Below are 22,423 nucleotides of genomic sequence, written 5' to 3'. Positions count from 1 at the left end.
TGATATTATTATTGTTAGAGTGTATGTGTTCCTTATGTTTACAGAGATTTAGAAGTAATGTCCGATTGAGCTGACATATGAAGTGTTTACCGTCAATGAAGTATCCGTGAACACGGGAACGTTGCCTTTAAATTTAAATCGAGCTGTAACATGGATTTTCTGCGATACTTCTGCCATACGCATTGAATCCAGCCCAAAGCATTCTCTCTCTCATCTGTCTTTCGTTCATGGCAGGAGCTGGCCTTGGTGCTGAAGTCCCAGGGGCCCGGGACTGTTTCTAGACAGGACAGAATAAAGGCACAGTGATTATGATGCCTTTGTATCAGCTGTTTTGCTGGGGCTTATTTTGTATTTTTTCACTAGTGAGAAGTTATTTTCTGCTCACTCTATCAGAAATGTGTGACATGTTTTCACAAGATAAGAGGACATGTTTCAGATGTATTTTTAGGATACTTTGAGGAATTGCACATTTGGGCCATAACTAACATATACGATCTCTCTCAGGCAATCTAGGGAAATCCAGAGGTAGACTTATTATTTCATTATTGATGATGTCAAAATGTTCTAAATATACAGTAAGCCATATGTGCATCTATCATTGGTGACTGGACTCCTTTAGGGTGGGATATTGACGGCACCTTCCTCGGAAAAAGTGTAAGACTGTATGTAACCTGATGAAATAGTTTGTTTTGGTTCGTTCTCTCTCTCTCTCTCTCTCCTCTCTCTCTCTCTCTCTCTCTCTCTCTCTTCTCTCTCTCTCTTCTCTCTCTCTTCTCTCTCTCTCTCTCTCTCTTCTCTCTCTCTCTCCTCTCTCTCTCTCTCTCTCTCTCTCTCTCTCCTCTCTCTCTCTCTCTATCTCGTAGCCTCCGCATTCAGCATTCCACGCAGCGTGGTGATGATATCAATTACCATGGCACAAAGCATCTGAGTTGAGCTGAAGCATCTGAGTTGAGCTGAGCAGGACAGCTAGGTGCTGGTGCGGTCTGTGGATATGTCCGTCGTCAGCAGTGAGTGAGTGAGGTCGCCTGCTAAATCCGAGGAGCTCTGGAGGAAGCGCACCTTCATGCCAAGAAGTGAGTGGCTACGGTGTGTGCACCTCCGTCCGTCTTGTCTGTTTACCCAGCGGCGCTCCAACACTTTTTGTTACTGTCTGTGAGGGGTGCAGATGAAGACACACATAGCAGGGAGAACTACTGAGAGAGAACCCAGACTCATCCTACGCACACAGATCTGAGGTACGCAATCTGATGTAATACCGACTTTATTTGGTCCAGTAAGGAATTTAAATTGGACATTTTTATTTCCCAAAGAGTTGCGTTTTGTATGACCTTCCCATTTGAATTTAAGAGGGGATATTTGGATTGAATCGGGAGTTAAAATTGATATCTGTAGTCACAGTAAATTGTTTGAAAGAAGATGAGTGATTAGACCCCAATGTAAGAAACATGTTTTCGTACTACAGCGCAGGGCACTTTGCCTCTGTTTTTACTGGTCATTTCAGGTCCATGGATAGTTCCCATGCATGCAGCGGTCTCTCCGGCTCAAAGAAATGTCACTTCACTAAACCATTCAACTTGTAGCTGTAATACAAAGTGACGTGAACAATAGTTAACTCTGCAAATGATTTACTTTATCTCACCAAAGAGCTAGATTGGACAATGTATTGTTCTGTTTTCTTTCATCATTGTTTCTGATCGATATCTTTTCGCGGATCAGAGCAATGGAAAGTTGTTTTCGTTCGGGCTCACTGTCCCTCTCCCTCTGTCAGAGAAAGAGAGAGAGAAAGAGGAGAGAGAGAACGAGAGAGAGAGAGAAAGAGAGAGAGAAAGAGGAGAGAGAGAGAACGAGAGAGAGAGAGAAAGAGAGAGAGAAAGAGGAGAGAGAGAGAACGAGAGAGAGAGAGAGAGAGAGAAAGAGAGAGAGAAAGAGGAGAGAGAGAGAACGAGAGAGAGAGAAAGAGAGAGAGAAAGAGGAGAGAGAGAGAACGAGAGAGAGAGAGAGAGAGAGAGAAAGAGAGAGAGAAAGAGGAGAGAGAGAGAACGAGAGAGAGAGAGAGAGAAAGAGAGAGAGAGAGAGAAAGAGAAAGGGGAGAGAGAAAGAGAGAGAAAGGGAGAGAGAAAGAGAGAGAGAAAGGGAGAGAGAAAGAGAGAGAAAGAGAGGGAGAAAGAGATAATGGGTCTGGGTGGGAAATTATAGAGAATCTCGCGCTACTGTCACATTTGAATGAACTGCACGATAGAGAGCCGATGAAATGAGGGTGTCGCCGCAGACAATCCGCCCTGCAATGTCCTCTGCAATACGACAATACCGAAATGACAAATGCCATCCTCTAAAGTTGGTTAGTTTGAATCCTCGAGCCGACAAGGTGAAAAATCTGTCGCCCCTTGAGCTAGGCACGTAACCCTAATTGCACCTGTAAACTGCTCTAGATAAGAGCATCTGCTAAAATGATTAGTGAAAACGAATTCAACCCTGATTGAAAGGATCAGTGGTGTCTGAATTCTCGAACGTTTTATAGCATCTACATTCTGCAGCCTGTAGCCATATAGCATATTAGTGTGATGGAATCTGTATTGAGGAAGTGTGTCCACATCTTTGGTAAATTATTTAAAATACTTCATTTGAATTTATATTTTGCCCATTTAGCGAATTAATTAAGTCTGGATTGCACAGATATGTTTTGGGAGACTGCCAATAAAATTATTCAAATATGCCAAGAGAGACAAAGATAATAAGCACATTTTTACAAAACAACACCTTAAAAGGGTTGTTTTTACTGTTGCAAAAATGCTCTGCAGTTTCGACAAGTCCATTTTATTTCTCTGTAGTACATTTTGTTCATCTGTAGACCTAAATCCTCTAAGGCTGGACATTTCCCAGTAAACTGGCTGTGGTCCCATGTTTTATAAACTGGTCTATAAATCCCCCTACAAACCCCAGTCACAGTGAAGCCCACCATGGATAGGTTTATGAGTTATGAGACTAAAAGAATGGGACTCTGGAGAAATGTGCAGCTATCAGCCGTTTACAGCAAGTTGCAAGTCTTATATAAATAGATACACGTCAATACGTAGCCTAGAAACAGAACATCACAACCATAGAGCTGAAGTATAGGCCACTATCAGTCAACACAGTGTCATATATCCATTCAATCAGGGGGAGTACTAGGATGGTGTTGATTGTAACTAACTGACAGGGCATGCTTCAGTCACTTCTGTCGTGTCTTCCGGGGCACCATTAAACTGAAGACATGTTTATCAATTAACTCCCTGTAATTATTATCACGCGATTAAACTGATTAATCGTTTAATTGTAATTAACTAGGAGATCGGGGCACCAAGGAAAATATTCAGATTACAAAGTTATAATTTTCCCAATATAACTTTCCTATATTATAACATTCTATATTATATTCTATTATAGTATAGGCCTATTATCTTCTGGTTTAAATGGTATATTTTACCTCGCGTCCAGTCTCATTCCAAACGTCGTAAATTGTTGTATCTGCACGAATCCAGCCTTTACTAAAGTCATCCATACATTAATTGTCTTAAAATCATTTATTTACTCAACTAAGTAATTCACAGAAAGCATACAAACAGTAGTTATCGTCACAAAGAATTGGTAGAGTAATGTGCCCTAGTGGGCTAAAACAGGCATGGCTGGTGTCTTGTAGAACAATGGGTCATAAAATGTTCAGCTGAGGAGGCACACAGAGTTCATTAATATTAACAATTGATATGCTAATCCTTTGCACATGAACGCTCACTCATTCGGGAACAATTGCAATCAATATATATTTACGCTCAGTGTGTCGTCGGGATCCTTGTTGGAGAGTCGTTCTGTTGGAGAGTTCTCTCTCTCTCTCTCTCTCTCTCTCTCTCTCTCTCTCTCTCTCGGTTAGAATGGATCTTTCAAAGCGACATTCATTAATGTCGTTATAGAATGGATGTTTCGTTGGTCTTTGCGTTCAATGATATAATTTACTTAGCTGCAGACTAATAATTAATATCAAAGACTTGTTCTTATTCTGTCGGTCTCGATAGTCTAAAAATTTAACCACGTGGTATAGGTAACTTTCAGTAGAGGAATTGGGTGGTCAAACCTTGGCTCTCTCTTCTGAGGTAAGCTGGTCTGGAGAAATGAAATCAGGGTGGGATTTTATACGTGAACATAGAACAGGCTTGTCACATGACGCCTGGTCCTGTCTGTGTCCCTGGGGGTGTGCCGATGACTGATTTAATCTTTGAACAGAAAATACATTCTATTACATTAACATCAGTACATAGCATCTCAATGTATTACAAATAGCTTTATCCTTATTAATACATTTTATACAACCATTTAGATGCAAGTCCCATAGCTGAGGCTATTATATAAACAGTATTATGGTAATATGACTATATTGTCTCTTCTGAGTATCACAAAATTGTACCAAGCGGACCAGTTCGTAGCTGGATTCTTCACCAATCTTTTATACCTTCTCCAGAACATAAATGTCGTTCAGTTCCCCAATTCTGTGAGTTGGAAGAATTTCCTGTGTCTCTCTATGGGCCATGTGGCAGGAGATTCTCCTGCCACAGGGCCTGGGTGGGGGGAGGTAGGTTGGGGGATGGTGCAAGGGGGAGGGGGTCAACTGTCCTCCCTGTACTCAAAGAGGGCAACGTCATGACACTTCTAACCATCCAGTTGTATAACAGGTTGGGTGTAGGTCTGATGACACATAGAGGATGCTTATGGGCCAGACAATATGAATTGCTGGGTATATACAGTAGGACAGGCCTTTTTCACAAGTTGAGATGTTTTGTAGCCGTCACAGTTGTCTCTTTTGTTGACAGTTTGCCCCTCTGATGTTTTTTACCTCCTCCCTTTTACCAGTGATGATGTCATGAACACGATCACGCGTCCATAAAATGTTCTTACTCATTCCCTCAACAATCACCTTGGTGTTAATTGGGGGATTTTCATACCCAGTATGACACATCATTTGTTTTAATAAGTCACACTAAAGTGAAAACATGTCTAAATTTGACTTTTGACTCACTGCCTGGTGTGAGTGAGTGACAAGGTTTTGAATGTAAATAGAAGACTGTCTCTGTATTCAGTCTCACTTCAGTCTGCCATGGTGAATGTTTCCTGTCAGAGTTCAGAGGCTATAGCTAATGAAATAGTAGAATCAGATTATAACTAGTAGATGTCTGTGTGTGTGTGTGTGTGTGTGTGTGTGTGTGTGTGTGTGTGTGTGTGTGTGTGTGTGTGTGTGTGTGTGTGTGTGTGTGTGTGTGTGTGCGTGTGCCTGTCTGTATAAGTTTGTGTGTGTGTGTGTGTGTGTGTGTGTGTGTGTGTGTGTGTGTGTGTGTGTGTGTGTGCCTGTCTGTATAAGTTTGTGTGTGTGTGTGTGTGTGTGTGTGTGTGTGTGTGTGTGTGTGTGTGTGTGTGTGTGTGTGTGTGTGTGTGTGTGTGTGTGTGTGTGTGTGCGTGTGCCTGTCTGTATAAGTTTGTGTGCGTGGATGTGTGTGTGCTTGTTTATGCATTCGAGTGAGATGTACAGAGATATACAGATGCATGTACAGTACCAGTCAAAAGTTGACATGCCTACTCATTCAAGGGTTTTTCTTTATTTTCACTATTTTCTACATTGTAGAATAATAGTGAAGACATCAAAATTATGAAATAACACATATGGAATCATGTAGTAACCAAAAAAGTGTTAAACAAATCAAAATATATTTTTATTTGAGATTCTTCAAAGTAGCCACCCTTTGCCTTGATGACAGCTTTGCACACTCTTGGCATTCTCTCAACCAGCTTCATAACGTAGTCACCAGCAATGCATTTCAATTAACAGTTGTGTCTTGTTAAAAGTAATTTGTGGAATTTCTTTTCTTAATACATTTGAGCCAATCAGTTGTGTTGTGACAAGGAATGGTATACAGAAGATAGCCCAATTTGGTAAAGACCAAGTCCATATTATGGCAAGAACAGCTCAAATAAGCAAAGAGAAATGTCAGTCCATCATTACTTTAAGACATGAAGGTCAGTCAATCCGGAAAATTTCAAGAACATTGATAGTTTCTTCAAGTGCAGTCGCAAAAACCATCAAGCGCTATGATGAAACTGTCTCTCATGAGGACCGCCACAGGAAAGGAAGACCCACAGTTACTTCTGCTGCAGAGGATAAGTTCATTAGAGTTACCAGCCTCAGAAATTGCAGCCCCAAAAAATACTTCACAGAGTTCAAGTAACAGACACATCTCAACATCAACTGTTCAGAGGAGACTGCGTGAATCAGGCCTTCATGGTCGAATTGCTGCAAAGAAACCACTACTAAAAGACACCAATAATAAGAAGAGACTTGCTTGGGCCAAGAAACACAAGGAATGGACATTAGACCGGAGTCCAAATTTGAGATTTTTGGTTTTAACCGCTGTGTCTTTGTGATACGCAGAGTAGGTGAACGGATAATCACCGCATGTGTAGTTCCCACCATGAAACATGGAGGAGTAGGTGTGATGGTGTGCGGGTGCTTTACCGGTGACACTGTCAGTGATTTATTTAGAATTCAAGGCACACTTAACCAGCATGGCTACCACAGCATTCTGCAGCGATACGCCATCCCATCTGGTTTGCGCTTAGTGGGACTATCATTTGTTTTTCAACAGGACGATGACCCAACACACCTCCAGGCTGTGTAAGGGCTATTTGACCAAGAAGGACAGTGATGGAGTGCTGCATCAGATGACCTGGCCTCCACAGCCACCCAACTTTAACCCAAATGAGATGGTTTGGGATGAGTTGGACCACAGAGTGATGGAAAAGCAGCCAACAAGTGCTCAGCATATGTGGGAACGCCTTCAAGACTGTTGGAAAAGCATTCCAGGTGAAGCTGGTTGAGAGAATGCCAAGAGTGCGCAAAGCTGTCATCAAGGCAAAGGGTAGCTACTTTGAAGAATATAAAATATAAAATGATTAACACTTTTTTGGTTACTACATGATTCCATATCTGTTATTTCATAGTTTTGATATTCACTATTATTCTACAATGTATAAAATAGTAAAAATAAAGAAAAACCCTTGAATGAGTAGGTGTGTCCAAACCTTTGACTGCTACTGTACATGCATCTGTATATCTGTGTGCAGTAGGTGTGTGCATGCTTACATGTGACCTAACTTAAAACCGTTCCCATCCAACCATCCAAGACATTCAAGTCCTTAGTTGAAGATAAATTCAAGCCATACTGAGAGACATCATCGTGCTTTAGATTGGCAATCTTGAACATCCAGCTGACTGATAGTTGCATTTGGCTGGGATTTAGCTGTGATGCCATCAAAATGAGACAATAGATTGATTTGTAGCACTTTGACATTTCATGATGGCTAGGATTTAGACTCCTAATCTCCCTGTTTGGGTTGGAATTGTTTAAACAGCACAGTGAGCACACCCAGAAACATGAATCAGAGACAGGAATCAGGGATGAGAGAGAGAGAGGAGAGGGGAGAGAGAGAAAGAGTGGGGGGTGAGAGAGAGAGAGAGAGAGAGGGGGGAGAGAGAGAGAGAGAGAGGGGGGAGAGAGAGGGGGGAAGAGAGAGAGAGGGGGAGAGAGAGAGGGGGGGTGAGAGAGAGAGAGTGGGGGGGTGAGAGAGAGAGAGAGGAGGGGGGAAGAGAGAGAGGGGGAGAGAGAGAGAGAGGGGGAGAGAGAGGGGGGAAGAGAGAGAGAGGGGGAGAGAGAGAGAGGGGGAGAGAGAGCGGGGGTAGAGAGAGAGAGAGAGGGGGGGGAAGAGAGAGAGAGGGGGAGAGAGAGAGAGGGGGAGAGAGAGAGCGGGGGTAGAGAGAGAGAGAGGAGAGAGAGATGGGGGAGAGAGCCATGTGGACTGGGACAGCAACCCTCCAGATTGACCACTAATCCCCTATTGTCCCTTTGTCAAAGAGACTGTCTCTCTAAAATTCCAGACCTAAAACCTTGATTTTGAACTAAATTACCTGAATGGACTATTACTACCAAGGACTATCAAGAACAAACTTCTAACAAACCAAAACCTGCAGGAGAAACACAAGTGAACCTGGAAATACCATCCAACACATAACTGAGTGAGTATTGTTCAGTCTGAACCTACTACTGATGCCAAAAAGTAAAAGACAATTATCTCTAGGTAATGTTGTTATATAAAGCTTAATAAATAAATAATACTAAACTACCAAACTGCCAGGACAGAACTGACCTGGTTGCAACTTCAAGTGAGAGGTGTGAAAACTCTTGAGCCAAACAATGGCAGGATAATTTCAAAGAGAGAGCACAGCAGGAAATGCTCTCTCTCTGTGACAACTCCCCAGCACTGATCACACCCAGGTCCCAGATCTGCACTGCTCCTCCATCATTGAGAGGGGTAAAGTCACAGAACTGGAGAGAGACATGGTGGTGCTCAGAGACCCCCCCCCCCCCCCCCCCCCCAACAACACCCAGAAAGCAGAAGGTGGAGATGGACAGCTGTCTGAGAGCTGACTGCTCTACGGACTGAGGTGAGAGAACTTAAAAAGGCACACATGGCACTGAAGGAGAAGGTGAGAAACCTGAGGTGTGACAGAGAGCAGGACACTCCCCCAGAGAAGCCAGTCGAACAGCCCACCTCAGACCCAGACCACAACCTCAACACCACAATGGGACAGACAACACAGGACCCACCAACCCAACAGACCCCACTCCCTCCTAACAGCCCCCCTGTCAGCTCCCCTGATAGCTACCTTGAAAACCCCCACACATCCACTGTGGACACACAAAGACAGAGATTGTGCTCCTCATTCACTCAAATGGCAAATACATTTAAGATGATAAACTTTTTCCCAAAGTGGCTAAACGCTGGTGCCCAAACACTAGGCATGCCCTGGAGATGTTGTCAGAGGACAGACTAGGGTCCCCCAGCCACATCATAATTCACACGGACATAAATGACCTGAGGGCCCAGCAGTGAAGGGCGGCCACAGCACTCAAGGGAGTGATTGAAAAAGCTTCTTCCACTTTCCCCAACACACAAGTGGTTATCTCCACTCTGCTACCACGAAAAGGCTTTCACCCTGCCACAATACAGCAGGTGAATGCAAGCATTAAGCAAGACTGTGCCTCAAAACCTAATGTCTACCTGGCCCACCACTCCAACCTGGACTTGAACAGCCTTTACGACCAGGTCCACCTCTACAAGGCAGCAATCCCAACCCTCATCCATAGCCTCAGCACCTTACACAGGAGCAACAGAGCAACGGACACCCCGCCCAGACCTGCAAGACCCGCTCCTGAAGGACCTGCACCGAGAGAACCCATACCAAGAGGACCTACACCCAGACCACAGCATCACCAGCCACACCCCAACCAGTTAAGACCACCCCGAGCAAACCCTGGCCACACCCTATATAGGCATCCCATATCAGACTTTTGCCCCTTCTGCCCACCCCATGCCCCCCGCCCCTGCGGCAAGGACCTCAACATGACAGCAGGACATATGCCCAGGCCGTGAGCAGCGCAACAGGCCCAACCCCCACTATTATACCCGCCCAAGCCCCATCCTGGGACCTAAGAAGTATGTATCAGATGCTCAACATGCTCTATTCGCACCTGCTGTGATGGTCCGGGCCTGAACCACACAAAAACAACACTAGACGCTATGTATCACAAAGCTTTTCATATCTCATCCTGGAATATACAAGGTCTGAGGTCATCTGCCTTTGGCCTAAAGAGCAGGAACCCAGACTTCATCAAAGAAATTGGAAATACAGACATTGTCATCCTACAAGAAACATGGTATAAAGGAGACGGACCCACTGGTTGCCCTCTAGGTTACAGAGAGCTGGTAGTCCCATCCACCAAACTACCAAGTGTGAAACAGGGAAGAGACTCGGGGGCATGCTAATTTGGTATAGAGCAGACCTAAATTAGTCAAAACAGGAACATTTTACATCTGGCTAGAAATGAATGAGGAAATGATATCTACAGAGAAAAATATCCTTGTATGCTACCTATATCCCGCCAATAGAATCCCCATACTTTAACGATGACAGCTTCTCCATCCTAGAGGGGGAGATCAACCATTTCCAGGCCCAGGGACACTAGTCTGTGGCGACCTAAATGCCAGAACTGGACAAGAACCTGACACCCTCAGAACACAGGGCGACAAACACCTATCTGGAGGTGACAGCATTCCCTCCCCCATATGCCCCCCTAGACACAACTACGACAACATAACCAACAAAAACGGGTCACAACTCCTGCAGCTCTGTTGGACACTGGGTATGTACATAGTCAATAGTAGGCTTTGAGGGGACTACTACGGTAGGTACACCTATAGCTCATCTCTTGGCGGTAGTACTGTAGACTACTTTATCACTGACCTTAACCCAGAGTCTCTTAGAGCATTCAGAGTCAGTCCACTGACACCTCTTTCAGATCAGAGCTATGCTCAATCATGAGGCATCAAAGCCAAAGGAACTGAATAATATTACAAAACGCTTTACATTTTTTACATTTTAGTCATTTAGCAGACGCTCTTATCCAGAGCGACTTACAGTAGTGAATGCATACATTTCATACTTTTTTTTCTGTGCTGGCCCCCCGTGGGAATCGAACCCACAACCCTGGCGTTGCAAACACCATGCCATGCGTTGCAAACACCATGCCATGCGTTGCAAACACCATGCCATGCGTTGCAAACACCATGCCATGCGTTGCAAACACCATGCGTTGCAAACACCATGCCATGCGTTGCAAACACCATGCGTTGCAAACACCATGCGTTGCAAACACCATGCGTTGCAAACACCATGCGTTGCAAACACCATGCTCTACCAACTGAGCTACAGGGAAGATGGAAGGAAAGTAGTGTGGTAATCTGTCAAAAAAAACTATTAGGCAACAACAAATTAAATTCCTTCTAGACAATTTCCTGGACAAAATGTTTCACTGTAATATTGAAGGTGTTAACTTGGCAGTAGAAAACCTAAACAAACAACAAACAACAACACGAGTTATCTATTCAAAATGGAGATGTATGTGTAACGTCCGTCGTTCAAGGTAGACGTTGAGTTCATCATCTTTTATTTTAACTTCTATGGGCGTCCCACCCTAGTCAACAGCCAGTGGAATACAAATACCTCAAAAATGCTATAACTTCAATTTCTCAAACATATTACTATTTTACACCATTTTAAAGACAAGACTCTCGTTAATCTAACCACATTGTCCGATTTCAAAAAGGCTTTACAGCGAAAGCAAAACATTAGATTATGTCAGGAGAGTACCCTGCCAAAAATAATCACACAGCCATTTTCAAAGCAAGCATATATGTCACAAAAAACAAAACCACAGCTAAATGCAGCACTAACCTTTGATGATCTTCATCAGATGACACTCCTAGGACATTATGTTATACAATACATGCATGTTTTGTTCAATCAAGTTCATATTTATATCAAAAAACAGCTTTTTACATTAGCATGTGATGTTCAGAACTAGCATACCCACCGAAAACTTCCGGTGAATTTACTAAATTATTCACCATAAACGTTGACAAAATACATAACAATTATTTTAAGAATTATAGATACAGAACTCCTTTATGCAATCGCGGTGTCAGATTTTAAAATAGCTTTTTGGCGAAAACCACATTTTGCAATATTCTGAGTACATAGCTCGGCCATCACGGCTAGCTATTTTGACATCCACCAAGTTTGGGGCTCAATAAACCCAGAATTACTATTAGAAAAATTGGATTACCTTTGCCGTTCTTCGTCAGAATGCACTCCCAGGACTTCTACTTCAACAACAAATGTTGTTTTGGTTCCAAATAATCCATAGTTATATTCAAATAGCTTCCTTCTGTTTGTGCGTTCAGGTCTCTATCCGAAGGGTGACGCGCGAGCGCATTTCGTGACAAAAAAATTCAAAATATTCCATTACCGTACTTAGAAGCATGTCAAACGCTGTTTAAAATCAATTTTTATGCTATTTTTCTTGTAAAATAGCGATAATATTCCAACCGGGCAACGTTGTATTCATTCAAAGGCTGAAAGAAAAAAATGGAGTAGTCTCGTGAATGCGCATCTCAGTCTCACTGTCCCCAGGCTGACCACTTACAAATTCTGCTGCTGTTCTTTGCCCAGAGACAGCAGACACCCCATTCCACTTTCTGGCGGCTTTAGAGAGCCAATGGAAGCCTTAGAAAATGTCACGTTACAGCACAGATGCTGTAGTTTCGATAGAGATGCAACTGAAGGACAACAAATTGTCAGACAGGGCACTTCCTGTATGGAATCTTCTCAGGTTTTGGCCTGCCATATGAGTTCTGTTATACTCACAGACACCATTCAAACAGTTTTAGAAACTTTAGAGTGTTTTCTATCCAAATCTAATTATATGCATATTCTCGTTTCTGGTCAAGAGTAGTAACCAGTTTAAATCGGGTACGTTTTTTATCCGGCCGTGCAAATACTGCCCCCTAGCCCCAACAGGTTTTAAAGGTGAACCAGCAACAAAACAATAAACACAACGAACGAAAAGCTTCGTAGTGCAAAATACATGCAACCAAACAAAGACAAGATCCCACAACTGACTGTAGGAAAAATGGCTGCCTAAGTATGATTCCCAATCAGAGACAATGATAGACAGCTGCCTCTGATTGGAAACCATACTAGGCCAATCAAAGGAAAAACCAACATAGAATTACAACACATAGAATGCCCACCCCATGTCACACCCTGACCTAACCAAACAGAGAAAAACCGGCTCTCTCAGGTCAGGGCGTGACAGTATGGATAAACCACATCTCCAATATTTTTGGCTCTATAACAAAGAACAAAGAACAAACAGCAAAAACATATATACATGATCAAATACAAATCTTAGAATCAGCTATTAAAGACTACCAGAACCCTCTGGATTCTCCAATTACATTGAATGAACTACAGGACAAAATACAAACCCTCCAACCCAAAAAGGCATGTGGGGTTGATGGTATCCTAAATGAAATGATAAAATATACAGACCACAAATTCAAATTGGCTATACTTAAACTCTTTAACATCATCCTCAGCTCTGGCATATTCCCCAATATTTGGAACCAAGGACTGATCACCCCAATCCACAAAAATGGAGACACATTTGACCCCAATAACTACCATGGGATATGCATCAACAGCAACCTTGGGGAAATCCTCTGCATTATCATTAACAGCAGACTCGTACATTTCCTCAGTGAAAACAATATACTGAGCAAATGTCAAATTGGCTTTTTACCAAATTACCGTACATCAAACCACGTATTCACCCTACACACCCTAATTGAGAAACAAACAAACCAAAACAAAGGCAAAGTCTTCTCATTGTTTTTTTGACAGATTATGGCTCTGATGTTTAGGCATTATAAAATCCATGTACACAAACAACAAGTGTGTGGTTAAAATAGGTAAAAAATACACATTTATTTCCACAGGGCCAGGAGGTGAGACAGGGATGCAGCTTAAACCCCACCCTCTTCAACATCAACAAATTGGCGAGGGCACTAGAACAGACTGCAGCACACGGCCTCACCCTACTACAATCTGAAGTCAAATGTCTACTGTTTGCTGATGATCCGGTGCTTCTGTCCCCAGCCAAGGAGGGCTTACAGCAGCACCTAGATCTTCTGCACAAATTCTGTCAGACCTGGGCCCTGACAGTAAATCTCAATAAGACATAAATAATGGTGCTCCAAAAAAGGTCCAGTTGCCAGGACCACGAATACAAATTTCATCTAGACACGATGTTATACCTCAGCCTAAACATCAGCGCCACAGGTTACTTCCACAAAGCGGTGAACTATCTGAGAGACAAGGCATGAAGGGCCTTCTATGCCATCAAAAAGAACATAAAATTGGACATACCAATTAGGATCTGGCTAAAAATACTTGAATCAGTTATAGAACCCATTGCCCTTAATGGTTCTGAGGCCTGAGGTCCGCTTACCAACCTATAATTCACAAAATGGGACAAACACCTAATTGAAACTCTGCATGCAGAATTCTCCAAAAATATCCTCTGTGTACAATGTGAAACACCAAATAATGCATGCAGAGCAGAATTTACCCGATACCCGCTAATTATCAGAATCCATAAAAGAGGCGTTAAATTTCTACAATTTCTACAAAGCCATCACCTACAGAGAAATGAACCTGGAGAAGAGCCCCCTAAGCAAGCTGGTTCTGAAGCTCTGTTCACAAACACAAACAGACCCCACAGAGCCCTAGGACAGCAACACAACTAGATCCAACCAAATCATGGGAAAAGAAAAAGATGATTACTTGACACATTGGAAAGAATTTATAAAAACGGGAACAAACTAGAATGCTATTTGGCCCTAAACAGAGAGTACACAGTGGCAGAATACCTGACCACTGTGACTGACCCAAAATTAAGGAACGCTTTGACTTTGTACAGACACAGTGAGCATAGCCTTGCTATTGAGAGAAGCCGCCGTAGGCAGACCTGGCTCTCAAGAGAAGACAGGCTATATGCCCACTGCCCACACAATGAGGTGATAACTGAGCTACACTTCCTAACCTCTTGCAAAATATATGACCATATTAGAGACATGTATTTCCCACAGATTACACAGACCACAAAGAATTTGAAAACAAATACAATTTTGATAAACTCCCATATCTATTGGGTGAAATACCACAGTGTGCCATCACAGCAAAAAGATTTGTGACCTGTTGCTACAAGAAAAGAGCAACCAGTGAAGAACAAACAGCATTGTAAATACAACCCATATTTATGTTTATTTATTATCCATTTTGTACTTTAACTATTTGCACATCATTATAACACTGTACATAGCCATAATATGACATTTGAAATGTGTCTATTCCTTTGAATTTTTTTATTGATTATTTCGCTTTTGTTTATTATCTTTTTCACTTTGGGAGAGAGCAAGAGAGGGGCGCAGTGGTCTAAGACAGTGGATCTCAGTACAAGTAGGCGTCACTGCAGTACTTGTTTCAAATCCAGGCTGTGTCACATCCGGCTGTGGTTAGGAGTCCCATAGGGTGGTGCACAACCTAGTCACTGTCTGGGTTTGGCTGTCATTGTAAATAAGAATTTGTTCTTAACTGACTTGCCTAGTTAAATAATGGTCACGTTTAAAAAAAATTGAGACAGAGAGAATACCTGTTCTGAAAGAATATGAATCACAGAGATCATCTGCTTTCATATTTTTCGTTTATCCCTCTCTATTTTGTCAATTTGTCCAATTTTTATTCCAAAATCTCCTCAATTACCACCTTTCTCTCTCTCTCTCTCACTCACACACACACACACCAATCATGTAAGCATGTCCTCCTTCAGCGCTTAGTGTTCCTCCAACACTCTAACGCCTGCCAGCACGCCCACACCTCCCACACAGTCATTTATATCCCCTCTCAAGTCCAGGGGAATTCACCACAATGAGCCTACAGCTGTGTTTTAAATCAGGACATTAAGTCTATTCACTGAGAAACATTTTCAGTCTACCTTTGAAATGTCTATTCAAACACCTCATAGCACCCAGCCACGCATTCTCCCACTGTTTCTTTCTTGTGTGGCTGTAAGGTGTTGCTCTTCATGCTTTATCAGTAATTGGCCTGTAGATTCATCCACGTGTCCTCACAGCCACAGAGCAGAGAGAGAGAGAACTGAAAGGATAGTATTAGAACATCAGCACAGGGTCGGGCGGCTGTGTTTGTGTCATGCTGCTGTCAGCGAGCTAGCTCTCTCTCTTTCTCTCTTTCTCTCCAGAGTGAATAGAAATTCCGTTACGCCTGCAGCCGCCCATCTTCTTTTCATGGCAGCTGAACGCCATCTCCTCTGTCTGTCTGTCTGTCTGTCTGTCTGTCTGTCTGTCTGTCTGTCTGTCTGTCTGTCTGTCTGTCTGTCTGTCTGTCTGTCTGTCTGTCTGTCTGTCTGTCTGTCTGTCTGTCTGTCTCTCTCTGTCTCTCTCTCTCTCTCTCTCTCTCTCTCTCTCTCTCTCTCTCCTCTCTCTCTCTCTCTCTGTCTGAGTGACACAGGGCAGTATGACATGTATCTCTGTCTGAGAGATCTAGCAGCATTGTGCTGTTATACATCATCTACCAATCGTACAGAAGAGCATGCCAGTCAATTGTGTGTCTGTTCCTTTTATGGTCCTTTGCACCCTAAGTGTGTTCACTACCAGTAGGTCTCTCTGCTTGTGCCACCAACTACATCTGTGTCACCCCAATAACAGTAACAACCCTCTACTTCTCCCCATAGATCTGACCTCTCACCCCTGACCTCTAACCTCTGACCCAGTGCCCCCTGCTGGTGCGGACCACCTCTGATCCTACCGTGATGAGCGTGTGCGGCAGGAAGGCTCTGGCATTGCTGAGCAGCGTGTTTGCGGTCAGCGGGCTGGGGCTTCTGGGAGTTGCGGTCTCTACAGACTACTGGCTGTACCTGGAGGAGGGGGTCATCCTGCCCCTGAACCAGACCACTGACATCAGGACCTCCCTGCACTCTGGACTCTGGAGAGTCTGCTTCCTGGCAGGTCACTACCATCTCCAGCTGATCCTGGATCAGACCAATTGAGACCAATTCTAGGTGTAAACTCTTAGAAAAAAAGGTTACAAAAGTGTTATTTGGCTGTCCCCATAGGAGAGCCCTTTTTGGTTCCAGGTAGAACTATTTTGGGTTCCATGTAGAACCCTCTGTGGAAAGGGATCTACATGGAACTCAAAAGGGTTTTACCTGGAACCAAAAAGGGTTTCTCAAAGGGTTCTCCTATGGGGACAGTTGAAGAACACTTTTAGGATCTAGATAGCACCTTTTTTTCTAAGAGTGTAACTATTAGAGAGTTTAAATAAGATCTGACCCTGTGTCAGTGGTAAGGAACACGTTTGTTCTTCTTTCTCACTGTCTGGTTGTTTTGGGGAATGAGAGGGAGAATGTTGCATTTACGCATTTGCGGTGAAAGGTGGCAGAGCTAGAGCGGTGTTTGTCGGACCCGAAAGTCGGTCTTCTCACAAAATCGTCTGTAGCATCCGAACGGTTTGGCCTACAGTGGTTCGGCCTACAGTTTAGCCTAACTATTATGACCCCTCTACGGAAAGTCTCAGCATGTCTTCCTGTCAGCATGTCTCCCTGTCAAAATAAAGGTTAAATAATAACCTCTACAATCTCTTTATAGGCTCTCTATAATCCCTCTCTTCTTCTCTTCCAGGTGAAGAGGCAGGTCGCTGTTTCACCATAGAGTACATCATGCCCATGAACTTACAGCTGACCTCTGAGTCCACAGTCAGTGTACTTAGTAAGTTATATTTCTCTAATTTTCCTTCTCTCTGTCTCTGTCTCTCTCTCTCTCTCAATCTTTATTGGGTGGTTGCCTCTGTTGCCAAAGCAATGTATACATAATTGAACAATATGCTTGAGCAACAATAATAATATATATCAACTTTTGGGCCAGTTGCTCTAAAGGGTCACTGCCTCTCTTCTCGATGTACAGCGTTTGATTGAATAGACCCTGTCTGTGTGTTAGTAGATGAAGCACTCTGTGGTTCAGAGTGAGTGGGTGGTTGTAATACTGCCAATGTATTCAGGACAAATAAGGACAAGTGACACAATGTATCAACATATGGCACCCTCTTGTGGTTACTTAGCTGAACAGTGTTTCTACCTGAATAGCTGAAGCGGTGAGAGGGAGCAGTGTACCATTAAGAAGCTGTATGTGCATTGGAAGAACTATTACTGAGGTGTTCTGAGTTCCTGTTCGATGAATGGAATGATAATATCAGTCATGGCTTGTAACCAGCGTTCTAAACTGAAGAAATGGAAGAACAGACTGAATGCGAGAGATAATATATTCACTCTTGGGTGGCAAGAGACTTGAGTAAAATGGTGCTTCTTTATCATCAGTATATAAGCTTTCACATCCCCAATTAAGGCTCTAATGCTTAAACGTAATAACAGTTTTATTGAAATGTGTTTTCCTCCTCCTAGTGTGTCTGAATGACGACCTCTTTACTATTCAAGTCTCTTTCCAATTGCCCCGAGCCCAGTCTGCCCATACAGAATAAAATGAGTCATCAGAACTCCCACCCTCTCTGGGTCTCCACCCTGCTGACTCCTCTCTGCTTCAGAATACTTATTAGGTAATAACTCTGAGGAGTCACACTGAGGGGACTTTGACTCGCTCTAAAGTCCCAGCCTCATTAGGTTTTGGTTGATGCCTGTTGAAAGCTCTCTGGTAGACAGGAAGATTGTTTGGACCCTCTATGTTCAGAGTTTGAGATGAAAGTAGAGTATAAGAGTTTGTAGATGACAGTAGAGTATAAGAGTTTGTAGATGACAGTAGAGTATAAGAGTTTGTAGATGACAGTAGAGTATAAGAGTTTGTAGATGACAGTAGAGTATAAGAGTTTGTAGATGAAAGTAGAGTATAAGAGTTTGAGATGAAAGTAGAGTATAAGAGTTTGAGATGAAAGTAGAGTATAAGAGTTTGTAGATGATTGTAGAGTATAAGAGTTTGTAGATGAAAGTAGAGTATAAGAGTTTGTAGATGATAGTAGAGTATAAGAGTTTGTAGATGAAAGTAGAGTATAAGAGTTTGTAGATGAAAGTAGAGTATAAGAGTTTGAGATGAAAGTAGAGTATAAGAGTTTGTAGATGATAGTAGAGTATAAGAGTTTGAAGATGAAAGTAGAGTATAAGAGTTTGTAGATGAAAGTAGAGTATAAGAGTTTGTAGATGAAAGTAGAGTATAAGAGTTTGTAGATGAAAGTAGAGTATAAGAGTTTGAGATGAAAGTAGAGTATAAGAGTTTGTAGATGAAAGTAGAGTATAAGAGTTTGTAGATGAAAGTAGAGTATAAGAGTTTGTAGATGAAAGTAGAGTATAAGAGTTTGTAGATGATAGTAGAGTATAAGAGTTTGTAGATGAAAGTAGAGTATAAGAGTTTGTAGATGAAAGTAGAGTATAAGAGTTTGTAGATGAAAGTAGAGTATAAGAGTTTGTAGATGAAAGTAGAGTATAAGAGTTTGAGATGAAAGTAGAGTATAAGAGTTTGTAGATGAAAGTAGAGTATAAGAGTTTGAGATGAAAGTAGAGTATAAGAGTTTGAGATGAAAGTAGAGTATAAGAGTTTGTAGATGAAAGTAGAGTATAAGAGTTTGAAGATGAAAGTAGAGTATAAGAGTTTGTAGATGATAGTAGAGTATAAGAGTTTGAGATGATAGTAGAGTATAAGAGTTTGTAGATGAAAGTAGAGTATAAGAGTTTGAGATGAAAGTAGAGTATAAGAGTTTGTAGATGAAAGTAGAGTATAAGAGTTTGTAGATGAAAGTAGAGTATAAGAGTTTGTAGATGACAGTAGAGTATAAGAGTTTGTAGATGATAGTAGAGTATAAGAGTTTGAGATGAAAGTAGAGTATAAGAGTTTGTAGATGAAAGTAGAGTATAAGAGTTTGTAGATGAAAGTAGAGTATAAGAGTTTGTAGATGAAAGTAGAGTATAAGAGTTTGAGATGAAAGTAGAGTATAAGAGTTTGTAGATGAAAGTAGAGTATAAGAGTTTGTAGATGAAAGTAGAGTATAAGAGTTTGAGATAAAAGTAGAGTATAAGAGTTTGTAGATGAAAGTAGAGTATAAGAGTTTGAGATGAAAGTAGAGTATAAGAGTTTGTAGATGAAAGTAGAGTATAAGAGTTTGAGATAAAAGTAGAGTATAAGAGTTTGTAGATGAAAGTAGAGTATAAGAGTTTGTAGATGAAAGTAGAGTATAAGAGTTTGTAGATGAAAGTAGAGTATAAGAGTTTGAGATAAAAGTAGAGTATAAGAGTTTGTAGATGAAAGTAGAGTATAAGAGTTTGAGATGAAAGTAGAGTATAAGAGTTTGTAGATGATAGTAGAGTATAAGAGTTTGTAGATGAAAGTAGAGTATAAGAGTTTGTAGATGAAAGTAGAGTATAAGAGTTTGTAGATGAGCATAGCTATATGTGTCTGTGAAATTCTGTTTCTGTATAGTATAGTTGATGTTTTTGTCTTTCGCTCTCTCTCTCTCTCTCTCTCTCTCTCTCGCTCTCTCTCTCTCTCTCTCTCTCTCTCTCTCTCTCTCGCTCTCTCTCTCTCTCTCTCTCTCTCTCTCAGAGATGATTCGTTCAGCCACTCCGTTTCCTCTGGTCAGTCTGTTCTTCATGTTCATCGGCTTTGTGCTCAACAACATCGGACACGTCCGACCTCATCGCACCATCCTGGCCTTTGTCTCCGGAATCTTCTTCATCCTCTCAGGTACTCTTCTAATCTTCCATCTCTTCCTCCTCACCTCCTTTTCTTTCTCCTCTTCTTCCCTACTTCTCCTCCTCCTTGTTTTCTGCTGTCTCTGCTTCAGCTACAGAATGTGACGGTGTCTATCTCGCTTTAACACGATCACTATCTGTCTTCTCTGCCTGTCTGTTTCTTTCTCTGGCTGATGTTCAGGCTTTGAAGGTTTGTTTAATCTCTCTTTTGCCTCCCCTCTCTCTTTCTGTTATCTCCCCCTCCTCTTCCCTCTCTTTCTCTGTCAGGTCTGGCTCTGGTGGTAGGTCTCGTGCTGTATATATCCAGTATTAATGACGAGATGTTGAACAGGACTAAGAGCAGTGAGTCCTACTTCAGCTACCGGTACGGCTGGTCCTTTGCCTTCGCTGCCATCTCCTTTCTGCTCACTGAGGTACTTCAAAATTCAAAAGTCACTCGCACATCTGAGCTATCTTTGTTGCAGGTGCATGGTGACAGTTGAAAAAATAAGAAACATGCACTCACTGAGGTACAACATTTGTTGTAGAAAAAATCTACATTATATGATAGTTCACTACCAAAGAATATGTTTTTTTATTGTCACATACACTGGATTGGTGAGGTGAAATACTACAGCCATAGTAGTAGAGCAGCCCTGGAGCAAATTAGAGTTAAGTGCCTTGCATTTCACCTTGTAGGCTCGGGTATTCGAACCAGCAACCTTACGGTTACGGCCCAACACTCTAACCACACCACAGACCTGTCGTCTGCTGGTGTGGTACCCTCTCTTCTGGGTCTTCTGGGTCGTCTGGCTCTCTATACTACAGAGTGCAGTGTCCTCTAACCTTTATCGTCTCCTGTCTGTCTCTCTCTGTCTCTCTCCCCTCCAGAGTGCGGGCGTCATGTCCGTCTACCTGTTCATGAAGCGCTACACAGCCGAGGAAATGTACCAGCGCCACCACCCTGGCTTCTACCGGCCGCGCCTCAGTAACTGCTCTGACCACTCCGGTCAGTTCTTACACCCGGAGACCTGGGCACGCGGACGCAGCCCCTCGGACATCTCCAGCGAAACCTCGCTCCAGATGAGCGCCAGCTACCCGGCCCTGCTCAAGTGCCCCGACTATGACCAGGTCTCCTCCTCACCCTGCTGAAGGGGTCATCAGGTCAGGGCAGGTCGCCGAGGGTCAAGGGTGAGAAGTCATAGGTGATGTTGCTTTTAGATACTGATCTAAGGTCAGCTTTCTTTTTTCTTTTTTAAGTTATCTGGAATCTGTGGAGAGTTGCTGGAAAGTTGCTGGGTGTGGATAGAACCTCCCGCCTGCTTAGTTTACTGGGATATCAGTCCCAGTAGATATACAGGGAAGCCTCTGTCTCTTTATTTTGTTGTTGTTCGTTCCCATTGTGATGCTGTGTCCTGGACCTTGTTTGAAAACCTCTACCAGCCATGATTGCTGCTGAGGCAACAGGTGAGGCCGCTGTGCCACATCTTACCTACAGATGGCAGCAAAGTGCAGAGTTCTTTCAGGAGTATTCACTTCTCACCTATTTTCTATTATATCAGGATACTGCCACTGCTTAGTTAACTTGACGAGGACCAAAATAACATTTACACAAATGTTTGAACGGGAACAATACATGTCACTATGTTAAAGCGTCAGTCAGCAGTTGAAACAATAACAAAGCGAACTCCCCACCCGTTTCAGTAAAAAGCTGAGGGATGGGGCTGGAGAAATGTAACTACTCTCAAATTCATAGACAGAGCTATGGACGCAAGGACTGGCCATCCATGATATCTAAATTATAGTTACCATGTTTTGAAGGTATATAGTGTTTGTTTACAAACATTGGAGTGAAACAAGCTTTTATTTTGGTTTCTGATGGTTACGACAGTTGAACTAAGCACATGAGGCATTTGTAATATTATAACATCATATTCTTAAGAGGTCCAAAAATGGATGAAGCAACTGCATATTCCACCTTTAAATGTGTATGTGTAATATGTTAAATTGTGTAGTTTGCTTCATGTTGGAGTTTTTAAATGGATGTGTCCCTGCTGGCTCACGGATCTGCCAACATTACGTTTTCATGTTATGGAATCTCCCCCCAAACAATGCTTTGTTTATGTATCATGTAAAAATGAATT

At 42.5% G+C, this 22,423-nt stretch overlaps 1 protein-coding gene across 1 annotated transcript; it reads left to right on the top strand.

The window, feature by feature from the left end:
- The first annotated feature begins 914 nt into the window (after positions 1-914).
- LOC115205302 (voltage-dependent calcium channel gamma-5 subunit) lies at positions 915-22,010 on the top strand. Its single transcript, XM_029771123.1, has 6 exons — positions 915-1,235; positions 16,287-16,560; positions 17,233-17,319; positions 20,152-20,292; positions 20,568-20,713; positions 21,171-22,010. Exons 2-6 carry the CDS (start codon positions 16,365-16,367, stop codon positions 21,429-21,431), a joined length of 831 nt encoding a protein of 276 aa, XP_029626983.1. The 5' UTR covers positions 915-1,235; positions 16,287-16,364; the 3' UTR covers positions 21,432-22,010.
- The last annotated feature ends 413 nt before the right edge of the window (positions 22,011-22,423 follow it).

The sequence above is a fragment of the Salmo trutta genome, chromosome 1 (genome assembly GCF_901001165.1).
Source record: "Salmo trutta chromosome 1, fSalTru1.1, whole genome shotgun sequence".
Taxonomy (NCBI): Eukaryota; Metazoa; Chordata; class Actinopteri; order Salmoniformes; family Salmonidae; genus Salmo; species Salmo trutta.
This window is presented reverse-complemented; position numbering and strand designations above follow the sequence as displayed.

Coding starts and splice junctions, on each gene's coding strand:
- LOC115205302 (XM_029771123.1), top strand. CDS start 16,365: ATGAGCGTGTGCGGCAGGAAGGCTCTGGCATTGCTGAGCAGCGTGTTT. Junction 16,561..17,232: donor GAGAGTCTGCTTCCTGGCAG/GTCACTACCATC, acceptor CTTCTCTTCCAG/GTGAAGAGGCAGGTCGCTGT. Junction 20,293..20,567: donor AATCTTCTTCATCCTCTCAG/GTACTCTTCTAA, acceptor TTTCTCTGTCAG/GTCTGGCTCTGGTGGTAGGT.